The sequence below is a fragment of the Mustelus asterias genome, unplaced genomic scaffold (genome assembly GCF_964213995.1).
Source record: "Mustelus asterias unplaced genomic scaffold, sMusAst1.hap1.1 HAP1_SCAFFOLD_77, whole genome shotgun sequence".
NCBI classification, from domain to species: Eukaryota; Metazoa; Chordata; class Chondrichthyes; order Carcharhiniformes; family Triakidae; genus Mustelus; species Mustelus asterias.
Genome location: NW_027590136.1, coordinates 1,443,843 through 1,455,234, shown reverse-complemented (window position 1 = coordinate 1,455,234; position 11,392 = coordinate 1,443,843). Strand labels below are relative to the sequence as shown.

At 47.2% G+C, this 11,392-nt stretch overlaps 1 protein-coding gene across 1 annotated transcript; it reads right to left on the bottom strand.

Moving 5' to 3' along the window:
• Window positions 1-1,920: 1,920 nt before the first annotated feature.
• Window positions 1,921-6,624, bottom strand: LOC144483711 (uncharacterized). The gene is made up of 2 exons (XM_078202252.1): window positions 6,521-6,624; window positions 1,921-3,671 (listed from the first exon to the last, which is right to left on the bottom strand). The coding sequence occupies exon 2, from the start codon at window positions 3,563-3,565 to the stop codon at window positions 2,876-2,878; it is 690 nt and encodes a 229-aa protein (XP_078058378.1). The 5' UTR covers window positions 3,566-3,671; window positions 6,521-6,624; the 3' UTR covers window positions 1,921-2,875.
• Window positions 6,625-11,392: the final 4,768 nt, after the last annotated feature.

The following is an 11,392-nucleotide window of genomic DNA, read 5'->3' as shown; positions in this document are numbered from 1 at the left end:
AATCATGCTTATGGGTCGCGAAGGCGGCTAGATTTCCTTTTACATACCCTTGATATTCCTCCGGGGTATTTCTTACTAGGGCCTCTAAATCATACCCCTCCTTGGGCTTTACCACACACAGGGCCCCCTTCTCGTGTGCTTCCTCTATCACCATGACCTCCTTCCCAGCCCCCTCCCCTGTTATGCCCCACAGACAGTGGTTTCTCAGATCCACCAGGACCTGGTGTGCCACTATAAAATCAGCGCCCAAAATCCCTTCACCCTCTTGTTCCCAGCTCATCAGGACGCATTTCCACTGCACCTGGAGTGGCCCTAACCTGATGGACAAAGGAATCGAGAAAACACCAGCCTTCTCGTTCCCCGTAAAGCCAACAAGACTGTAGGGCGCCCCGCTGGATAGGGGGGATGTTCGGGGGTTGTCCGTGTGGACAATAGTACTGGAAGCACCTGTGTCCAGCAGGTAACTTCCGACTACATCCTGGACTCTCATCCTGATGTGGAGATGCCGGCGTTGGACTGGGGTAAACACAGTAAGAAGTTTAACAACACCAGGTTAAAGTCCAACAGGTTTATTTGGTAGCAAAAGCTTGTGTGGCTTTTGCTACCAAATAAACCTGTTGGACTTTAACCTGGTGTTGTTAAACTTCTTACTCTCATCCTGACCCAGGGTCTCCCGCATGGGCCATACTCTAGTGGGCATAAAAAGGTGGGCTGCTTCGTTGGTAGTCATAGGGGTGCTTGGGTTTCGGACACGGGTGCTCTCTGGCCGGTTGCCATGGCCGCCTGTCCGGGTTCTGCTGCTTTGGATTGTAAATATGCCAGCAGATCTTTAACATCTATAGTCCCCTGCCCAGGTACACCTACCAGCGGGGCTGGGTTGGCTGCTACCGGGGCCCTTTCCCCCACTGACCTATTCGGGTTTCTGCACTCCCTCCTGTCGTGCCCGGGCTTCCCACACCCGTAGCACACCGGTCTCTTGTCTGAATCCGACTGCCTTCCTGCTTCCACTCCCTTCTCTTGAGGAGTGCTGGTGCAATTTCGTGCACCTTGCCCTGAGAAGGCTTCTCCTCACCCTTCTCCCCATTGCGGTATGCAAGGGTGAGTTTTCTAATTACCTCCACCTCTTTAAGGTTCGGGTCCATTGGGTCGAACCAATGCTCGGCCTTTGCCCTAACTCGCGGGAGACAGTTTGCTACAAGTGTTTTCAGCCAGTGGGCTGTTCCCTCATCCAAATTCTGCCTGTCTAAAGGAGTTCCACACAGTCCCTCATACACCATCCACAGCCTGTCTGCGAACATGTCCGGGGACTCTGTGACTTGCTGCTTTGTCTCCCACACCCTCGTGAAGGGACTACCCTGGTTTAACCCCATGGCCTCCAGAACCGCTGTCTGTGCCGCTACCCATGTTGCAGGTCTTCCCCCTTCCCTGGAGGTCACTGCCTTACATAGATATGAGTCGAGGGTCATCAGTAATAGTTTTACTCTTTCCACCTCCTCACAGTCATTTATGTCAGCTGCCTGCTGCACCTCCATAAAATGTAATGACGGGTCTCCCGCCCTGGTCAACCTTGGAATGTGGGTCACCATCCCCCTGAGCGCGTGTGCCCCATGGGGAATTGTTATATCCCCCTCTATCGGTCCCCTTTCTGCCTGTCCCACTGGGGGACCATACTTGCGCTGCCTTACCGGGCACATCTGCCCTACCTGGGGCTGATGCCCCTCTGACACTATGGCCTCCGGTTCTCCCACCATGATCGGTAACCCCACCGCCTCGTGGTGTGCTACACACGACGGAGACGCCGCTAACTGGGGGTGTTCTCCCAACCCTCCCTTGGGCCCGTCCCTCCCTGGACGGCCCGAACCCACCTGCTATTCCACTGTGTTACCTGTTCATCACAATAGGGACCAGAGTCTGAGGTTATAAATGGGTGAGTTTACTCCAATAGTAATTCCTTCGACATCTGACAAGTTTACAGCTATTAACATCCTGCCTATCAAATAGCTCCAGCCTACATATGAGAGAACCAACATTCAGAGCTTTCAAATCCTTATCCTGAAGTTACAAAACAGACTTTAGTCCTCGGCCTGCTGATACATCAGCACATTCACACAGGGGTGGATTGGACTGTGATCTGTTTATTGTTCATCTTTAGTTCAATACAGTTTCTGAGTGATTTAAATTTAAAACAAGGTCTGCAGGCGTGAAGATTTATTGACACATGAATGAGAGATGCTGTGGGGCATTCTACAAGTCCAACAGGGCTGATTTACATCAGATAAACTCCAACTATCAGAATAAACATAATTCAGTCTGGGATGTAATTAACAGCAGCAATAACAGCAGAATCACACCCCTGTGATCACTGGTGAACTCGCTGGTGTCTCACCAGGTTGTATGACTGGGTGAATCCCTTTCCACACATTGAACAAGTGAACGGCTTCTCCTCACTGTGAACTTGTTGGTGCCTCAGCAGAATGGATGACCGGGTGAATCCTTTCCCACACTCAGTGCAGGTGAACGGTTTGTCCTCAGAGTGATTTCGCTGGTGTGCGAGCAGAAGTTTTCTGCTTTTAAAGCTCTTCTCACAGTCAGAACATTTGAACGGTCTCTCATTTGTGTGAACAAGTTGGTGTGAAGTGAGAGAGGATAAACAGGTGAATCCCTTCCCACACACAGGGCAGGTGAACGGCCTCTCCCCAGTGTGAATTCGCTGGTGTACAGTGAGGTCGCCTGATCGCCTGAAGCCAGTCCCGCAGTGAGAACATGTGGATGGTCTCTGTTCACTGTGAACTCGTTGATGGTGACGTAGTTCCTCAGAACTTTTATAGCCCTTCCCACAGTCTGGACATTTAAACGGTCTCTCTTCACTGTGAACTCATTGGTGTTTCTGCAGGTTGGATGATCGGTTAAATCCCTTCCCACATTCAGAGCAGGTGAATGGCCTCTCTCCAGTGTGAATGCGCTCATGTTCCACAAGATGGAATGATGTCCTGAACCCCTTCTGGCAGTGGGAGCAGCTGAACGGTGTGGAACCGGTGTGAATGTACTGGTGCTCCCGCAGTGTGCGTGGAGTTTTAAAACTCTTTCCACACTCAGGGTATTTAAACTCTCTCCTGTCGGTGTGAACCCGCTGGTGTCTCTGCAGGGCAGAGAAATCTGTGAATCCCTTCCCACACTCAGAGCAGGTGAATGGCCTCTCCCCTGTGTGAATGTGCCGATGTATCAGCAGGGCTGATGACTGAGTAAATCCTTTTCCACATTCGGAGCAGGTGAACTGCCTCTCCCTGCTGTGAATGCGCTGGTGAATCAACAGGCCAGCTGTCTGAGTGAATCCCTTCCCACACACAGGGCAGATAAAAGGTCTCTCTCCAGTGTGAGTGCATTGGTGATTTTTCAGGTCAACTGGATAATTGAATCCTTTCCCACAGTCTCCACATTTATACGGTCTCTCCCTGGTGTGACTGCGCTTGTGTCTCGACAGGCCAGATGATCGATTGAAGCCTTGTCCACACACAGAACATGTGTATGGTTTCTCCCCACTGTGAATGGTGCTTTTTTCTTCCATGTTTAATGGCCTATGATATTTAGATCCTGATGAATCAAAGCTCTCTGTCTGATCTTGATGTGATCCTTGATTTACAATTTTCTGTAATTCCTCACCTTCTAATCCCCTGAAAAATGAATTGGAAACAGAAAGAGGGAAACATGAGAGACAAGCCATAAATATACAAAGACAAAATGTGAAACTGAGTTGAACTAATCTGGTAAATTGTGGGATTCGGACTAGGACATAGTGGATATGAAAGCTGCTGGATTGTGACAAAGCCTCAAACTGTTTACCAGTGCACTGAGGGAAAGGAACCCTCCACCTCTTCAGAGCCTACAAGAATCCAGCCTTTATGCGTGAAGAGGGAGAGGTCGGGAGGAGGGTGACGGAGAGAGACTTTATACATCAGCAACTCAACCAGGATTTTGGCAGAATCTCCTAAACCCACAATCTTCCCCACCTGGAAGTACCAGAGCAGCTGGGACATGGGAAAACCACACAACTTCCTGACTTGGACAAATATCACTGTCCCTTCAACGTGACTGGGTTAAAATTCTAATACTCTTGCATTGTGGGAGCACCTTTACTATATGGACTGCAGAGGTTCAAGAAGAAGAAGGCCAACTATCACCATCACAAAGGACAATTGGTGATTGGTAACATATCACTGTCTGTGATAGTACTTCAGGACAGATACCTGGGCCTTTTTTGTTCTTTTGCAAATCTGTATGAAACCTGCAATTTCATAAAATATAGGAGCAGAATTAGGCCATTCGGCCCCTCGAGTCCGCTCCGCCATTCAATCATGGCTGATATGCTTCTCATCCCCATTTTCCTGCCTTTTCCCCATAACCTTTCAACCCATAACCAATTAAAAATCTGTCCAACTCCTCCTTAAATTACTCACTGCCCAGCATCCACCGCACTTTGGGGTAGCAAATTCCACAGATGAAAGGAAAACAAGGAAACAAAACCAATGACCGCTACAATCTAGGAGGACAAGGACAGTGGACAGATGGGAAAACCACCACCTGGAAGTCCCCCTCCAAGCCACTCAGCATCTTGACTTTGAAATATGTCACTGTTCCTTCAATGTCATTGGATCAAAATCCTGGAATTCCCTCCCTAACAACACTGTGGATGTACCTACGCCACATAGACTGCAGCGATTCAAGAACACAGAACATAGAACATTACAGCGCAGTACAGGCCCTTCAGCCTTCGATGTTGCGCCGACCAGTGGTACCAATCTAAAGCCCCTCTAATCTACACTATTCCAATATCATCCATATGTTTATCCAATAACCACTTGAACGCTCTCAACATTGAGGAGTCCACCACTGCTGCAGGCAGGGCATTCCACACCCTTACTACTCTCTAAGTAAAGAACCTACCTCTAACATCTGTCCTATATCTCTCACCCCTCAATTTAAAGCTATGTCCCCTCGTGCTAGCCAACACCATCCGAGGAAAAAGGCTCTCACTATCCACCCTATCTAATCCTCTGATCATTTGTATGCCTCTATTAAGTCACCTCTTAACCTTCTTCTCTCTAACGAAAACAACCTCAAGCCCCTCAGCCTTTCCTCATACGATTTTCCCACCATACCAGGCAACATCCTGGTAAATCTCCTCTGCACCCTTTCCAACACTTCCACATCTTTCCTATAATACGGCGACCAGAACTGTACGCAATAGTTCTGAAGGCAGCTCACCACCACCTTTTCAAGGGCAATTAAGTATGGGCAATAAATGCTAGTCTAGCCAACGACTAGAATCAATTGAACGATTTTGAAAATGACTTGGAATATCCATGAGAAATCAATCCTGACAGTTACTCAAATAAATACTTCACTCAGTCACACCAGCTTCTGAGTTTACATTTGACTGAAGTGGTTGGATTTTGCTGCTGTTTGTGGAAAACTTTGGGGCATTTGCCCAGTCCATTACGCAAACTAGCCTCCCATCCACTGACTCCATCTACACTTCCCGCTGCCTCGGAAAAGCAGCCAACATAATCGAGAATGTCACACACCCCGGACATACTCTCTTCAACCTTCTTCCACCCAGAAAAAGGTACAAAAGTCTGAGATCATGTACCAACCGATTCAAGAACACCTTCTTCCCTGCTACCATCAGACTTTTGAATAGACCTACTTCTCATTAATTTGATCTTTCTCTACAGCCTAACTGTGACTGTAATACTACGTTCTGCACTCTCTCCTTTCCTTCCCTATGTACAGTATGCTTTTTCTGTATAGTGCACAAGGAATAATACTTTTCACTGTACACTAATACATGTGACAATAATAAATCAAATCAAAAAAGAACCCCACACACTCTCTTCCACCTTCTTCCATCAGGAAAAAGGATATAAAAGTTTGAGATCAAGTACCAACTGACTCAAAAACAGCTTAATCCCTGCTGCTATCAGACTTTTGAATGGAGCTGCCTTATATTAAGTTGATCTTTTGCTACACCCTAGATATGACTGTAACACTACATTCTGCACCCCTTTCTTTCCTTCTCTCCTATCTGCTCTATGAATGGAATGCTTTGTCTGTACAGTGCGCAAGAAATAATAATTTTCACTGTAAACCATAACATGTGACAATAATAAATCAAAATTATCCACCAGTTCCCACTTCGGTTCTTTCTGATGAATGAAGGATCTGTGCACAGTTTTTTCGACCCTCCTCCCACTCTCCACATCACAGCAAAAAGATCACCAGACAATAATAACTACTTTCAATGACGGAGGGTTTACCCAGCATTCGCCGCGGTGGTGAATGTCCCCTATTAACACCAGAGGAAGGTACTGCGCAGCCGCAGTATCGCCCAGTATTGGAGCATGCGCACTGTCAGTCATGGCGATGGGTGAGTCTCTCTTTTTGTCTCTTTGCCACGGGAAAGGAAGCGGAAACTCTGAGGGAGCGATGGAGCCGGCTCTGGATAAGAAGAGTTTCTAAACACCTGGTGGACGCCTCAAACCCGATGAGACTCCGCGCTTCCGTGTTTGCAGCTCCGGATCTTTTCCCCCCCGAGGCCCAAGTCCAGACTAATAGCCGCCATCTTGGATCAGCGAGAGGCGCATGCGCCAAGGTCTTCGTGACGGAACAGGGTTAGGTTTTACAGTGAGGGCGAGGCTTAGGTTTTACAGTTCCCACCGGGTCCCAGTTTCCAGCACATCAGAGTACATATTATTGATTAGTGTCAGAAGTAGGTTTATATTGACACTACAATGAAATTACTGCGAAAATCCCCTAGTCGCCACACTCAGGCGCCTGTTCAGGTACACAGAGAGAATTTAGCACGGCCAGTGCACCTAACCAGCACGTCTTTCAGACTGTGGGAGGATCCCTGAGCACCCGGAGGAAACCCACACAGACACAGGGATAATGTGCAAACTCTACACAGAGAGTGTCCCAATCCGGGACTTGAAGCCAGGTCTAACCACTGTGTCACTGTGCCTCCCACTAAACTGGGCAACAGGTGTCTAAACAGTTTCACCCACTCCCAGCCTGCAGCTGATGTTTACAGGAGTCCATGAACCATGTACATATTCAGTGTGAGAGGTTGCAGTTCCTGAAGGAGCTGCTTCTCCACTTTTAGTTACACTTCTATTCTGCCCCATGCGCCTAATGATTGGCTGCCCATGTGGAGGAGGCTTGGGAGGTCAGAGGGTCTTTTCCTGGACCTGCTCTTGGGACTGATTAAAACAGTGATTTGTAGATCAGCATGGGGTAACTAGGCTGTTGGCCTCTCTTCCATGGTCTTGTCCATGCTTGTGTGGTCCTGAAAAAGTGTGCAGTGTTGACTGGAACACACGATACCTTCCACAACTCAGGGTGTACCCTGAATGTGTCATAGACACTGGAAACAAAGTTCTGGTTTACTTGAGATGGAAGTTTGATTGGACCACAAGATTGGGGAAACAAAAGAGAAAATAATATTCCATGGAAACTAGAATTGTCTGTTCTGACTTTCTATCCTGTGCTGACAATGATACTGACTCTGTCAAAGTATTTTACAAAGGCCACGAGTGCGATGAATTGCAGATGGGAAACTGAAACCAAACATCACATCAAGAGCTGACAGAGTTACTCAATTCATCAGAACCTGAATATTATTGACCTTTAAATGTGGAAGGAGAAATGTTTGTCTGTTCTGGCGGTGGGGAAAGATTTCAAACATCAGTGTGACTAGAAAAGCACCGAGACATACAAACACACCCGAGTGAGAGTGTTCAAGTGAACTGACTGTGGAAAGAGCTTTAACCGGTTACACAGCCTGATTTTAAAAAAAATCTCACTATTCACAGCAGAGAGCCAAAGGATGAGAAGATCTTGGAGCAGAATTCGGCCATTGGGCCCATTGAGTCTGCTCCACTATTCACTGATCTGATATAATCCTGAACTCCACTTTCCTGCCTTATTCCCATGACTCTTGATTCCCTTACTGAGAAATAATACACAAATTCTTTGTGTGGACAAGGCTTGAACAGATTGTTTAACCTAGACGGACACAAGGACACCTGCACCATGGAGAAACCATGGAAATGTGGGGACTGTGGGAAGGGATTCAGTTACCCATCGCTGCTGGAAATACATCGCCGCTGTCACACTGGGGAGAGACCATTCACCTGCTCCGTGTGTGGGAAGGGATTCATTCAGTCATCCCACCTGCTGACCCACCAGCAAGTTCACATTGAAGAGAGGCTTTTTAACCACTCTGACAGCGATAACAACTCTAAAAGCTCTGAGGACCTGGTCAAGCACCAGATTGTTCACATTGCGAGACAGTTCAGTTGCTCTCACTGTGGGAAGCTGTTTAAACGATCACAGAACCTCATTGAACATGAACGCACTCACACTGGGGAGAGGCCATTCATCTGCTCTGTGTGTGGGAAGGGATTCACACGATCATCCCACCTCGCTACACACCGACTGGTTCACACTGATAACAGACCTTTCAAATGTTCCGAATGTGAGAAGAGTTATAAAACCACAAGTGATCTGCTGATACACCAGCGAGTTCACAATGAGGAGAGGCCATTCAGATGTACAGTGTGTGGGAAGGGATTCATTCAGTTATCCAGCCTCCAGAAACATCAGCGAGTTCACACTGGGGAGAGGTCGTTCACCTGCTCCTTGTGTGGAAAAGGATTCATTTATTTAACCAGCCTCAGATCACACCAACTTGTTCACTCGGATAAGAAACCTTTCAAACGTTCTGAATGTGAGAAGAGCTTTAAGACCTCCAGTATTCTGCTGAGGCACCAACAAGTTCACTCCGGGGAGAGACCATTCACCTGCTCTGACTGTGGAAAGGGATTCACTCGCTCATCCAACCTGCGAACACACCAGCACATTCACACTGGGGAAAAACGATTCACTTGCTCTGAGTGCGGGAAGGGATTTTCTCACTCATCCCACCTGCTGAGACACCAACACACTCACAATGGAGAGAGACCATTCACCTTCTCTGAGTGTGAGATGGGATTCACTCAGTCAACCCATCTTCTAACTCACCAGCAAATTGACAAGTGTCTGGAGGAATTGGATTCTGTTGTTATTGCTGCTGTTAATCACATCCAGGACTGAACAATGTTCATTCTGACAGTTGGGGTGTGTTTTCGCTGATGTTTGTGATTGCTATAACTGGGCTGGAGTTTACTACTCCGGATAAATGTCAAATTAACTAATATTGTTTAAGACACAAAGCTGGGACCTTCATTTCTCCAGGACAAGAAAAGATTAATCAATGTCTTGTTACTAATTGCTGCATTTTTGTGGCCTTTTCTCCTTTCTAACTCTGGATTATTTCAGTTTTCATACCTTCAGTTACTCTCCTGGGCAAGTCCCAGCTCCCCACACCTTCCAGAGTGTCTTTCCTGGCCTTGGAATCCATGGAAGGCATCAGTAACACATCCGCGATCACCAAACACAAATCACAGTTGTTTGCACTGATCCACTTCTTTCCCCAGTCATTCAGGATGGTGATGTTTGTGGAGCTGTGATTTGTTTAATTGTCCCCCACCATTCACGACTGGATGTGGGGGGACTGCAGCTTTGATCTGATCCGTTGTTTGTGGGATCGCTTGGCCCTGCCTGGAACATGCTGCTTCTGCTGTTTAGCATGCTTATAGTCCCATGTTACAGAGTAACCAGGTTGGAAGGATATATTGGCATTGGAGGGAGTGCAGAGAAGGTTCACCAGGTTGATACCGGAGATGAGGGGTTTGGATTATGAGGAGAGGCTGAGGAGATTGGGTTTGTACTCGTTGGAGTTTAGAAGGATGAGGGGGGATCTTATGGAGACTTATAAGATAATGCGGGGGCTGGATAGGGTGGAGGCGGAGAGATTCTTTCCACTTAGTAAGGAAGTTAAAACTAGAGGACACAGCCTCAAAATAAAGGGGGGTCGGTTTAAGACAGAGTTCTCCCAGAGAGTGGTGAATCTCTGGAATTCTCTGCCCACTGAGGTGGTGGAGGCTACCTCGCTGAATATGTTTAAAGCGCGGATGGATGGATTCCTGATCGGTAAGGGAATTAAGGGTTATGGGGATCAGGCGGGTAAGTGGTACTGATCCACGTCAGATCAGCCATGATCTTATTGAATGGCGGGGCAGGCTCGAGGGGCTAGATGGCCTACTCCTGCTCCTATTTCTTATGTTCTTATGAATCTCAGTTTTAGGGTGCCCAGTGCTGCTCCTGACTTGTTCTCCTATACTCCATGTTGAACTAGGGAAGGTGATAACTGGTGGTATTATTGCTGAACTATTAATCCAGAAACTCAGCTAATGATTTGGGGACCGGGCTTCGAATCCTGCCACATCAGTTGGTGGAATTTGAATTCAATGAAAAAAATCTGGAATTAAGAATTTATTGATGACCATAAAACCATTGTTGATTATCGTAAAAAAACTCATCTGGTTCACTAATGCCCTTTAGGGAAGGAAATCTGCTATCCTTACCCGGCCTGGCCTCCATGTGACTCCCTCTGAAATGGCCTCGCAAGTCACTCAGTTCAAGGGCAACAAGGACTGGGCCATAAATGCTGGCCATCCAGCAATGCCCATTTCCCACGAATGAATAAAAAAGAATTTCAAGTTGAGGACTCCTAGGATGACTCACTTGCACTGTACACTTCTGTGCTGCTCCCCCTACTCAGGTCTGAACTGCTGGTAGGACAGCACATTTTGGCAGGAAGAATAAAAGGGAAGCAGATTATCTAAATGGTGAGAGATTGTCGAGCTCTGAGATGCAGAGGGATCTGAGTGTTCTGGAGATTGAATAAACTGGGATTGTTCTCCCTGGAAAGACCGAGGCTGAGGCTCGACCTGATAGACGTTTATAAAATTATGAGGGGTATGGATAGGGTGAACAGTTGGGAGCTTTTTCCCAGGGCAGAAATGACAATTACAAGGGGGCACAAGCTCAAGATAAGGGGGAAAGGTTCAGTGGAGATGTTGGGGGAAGTTTTTTTACACAGAGGGTGGTGGGGGCCTGGAATGCGCTGCCAAGTGAGGTGGTTGAGGCAGACACGTTCGTGACATTTAAGATTTATCTTGATAGACACATGAACAGACGGGGAATAGAGGGATATAAGCGGTTGGTCTCGATAGGACAATGTGATCAGCGTTGGCCGAAGGGCCTGTTCCTGTTCTTTGCATGAATCAGAAAAAGCTAGTAAGCAGGTAAAGCAAGTAATTAGGAAAACTCTCATTTGTGAGGGGAATTGATTACATAAATATGGAGGTTATGCTTCAGTTATCCAGAGCACCAGTGAGACCACATCTGGAGTACGGTGTACAGGATTGGTCATCTTGTTTAAGCAAGGATG

Excerpts from the sequence above, each read along its gene's own strand:
- LOC144483711 (XM_078202252.1), bottom strand. The coding sequence starts at position 3,565 with ATGGAAGAAAAAAGCACCATTCACAGTGGGGAGAAACCATACACATGT.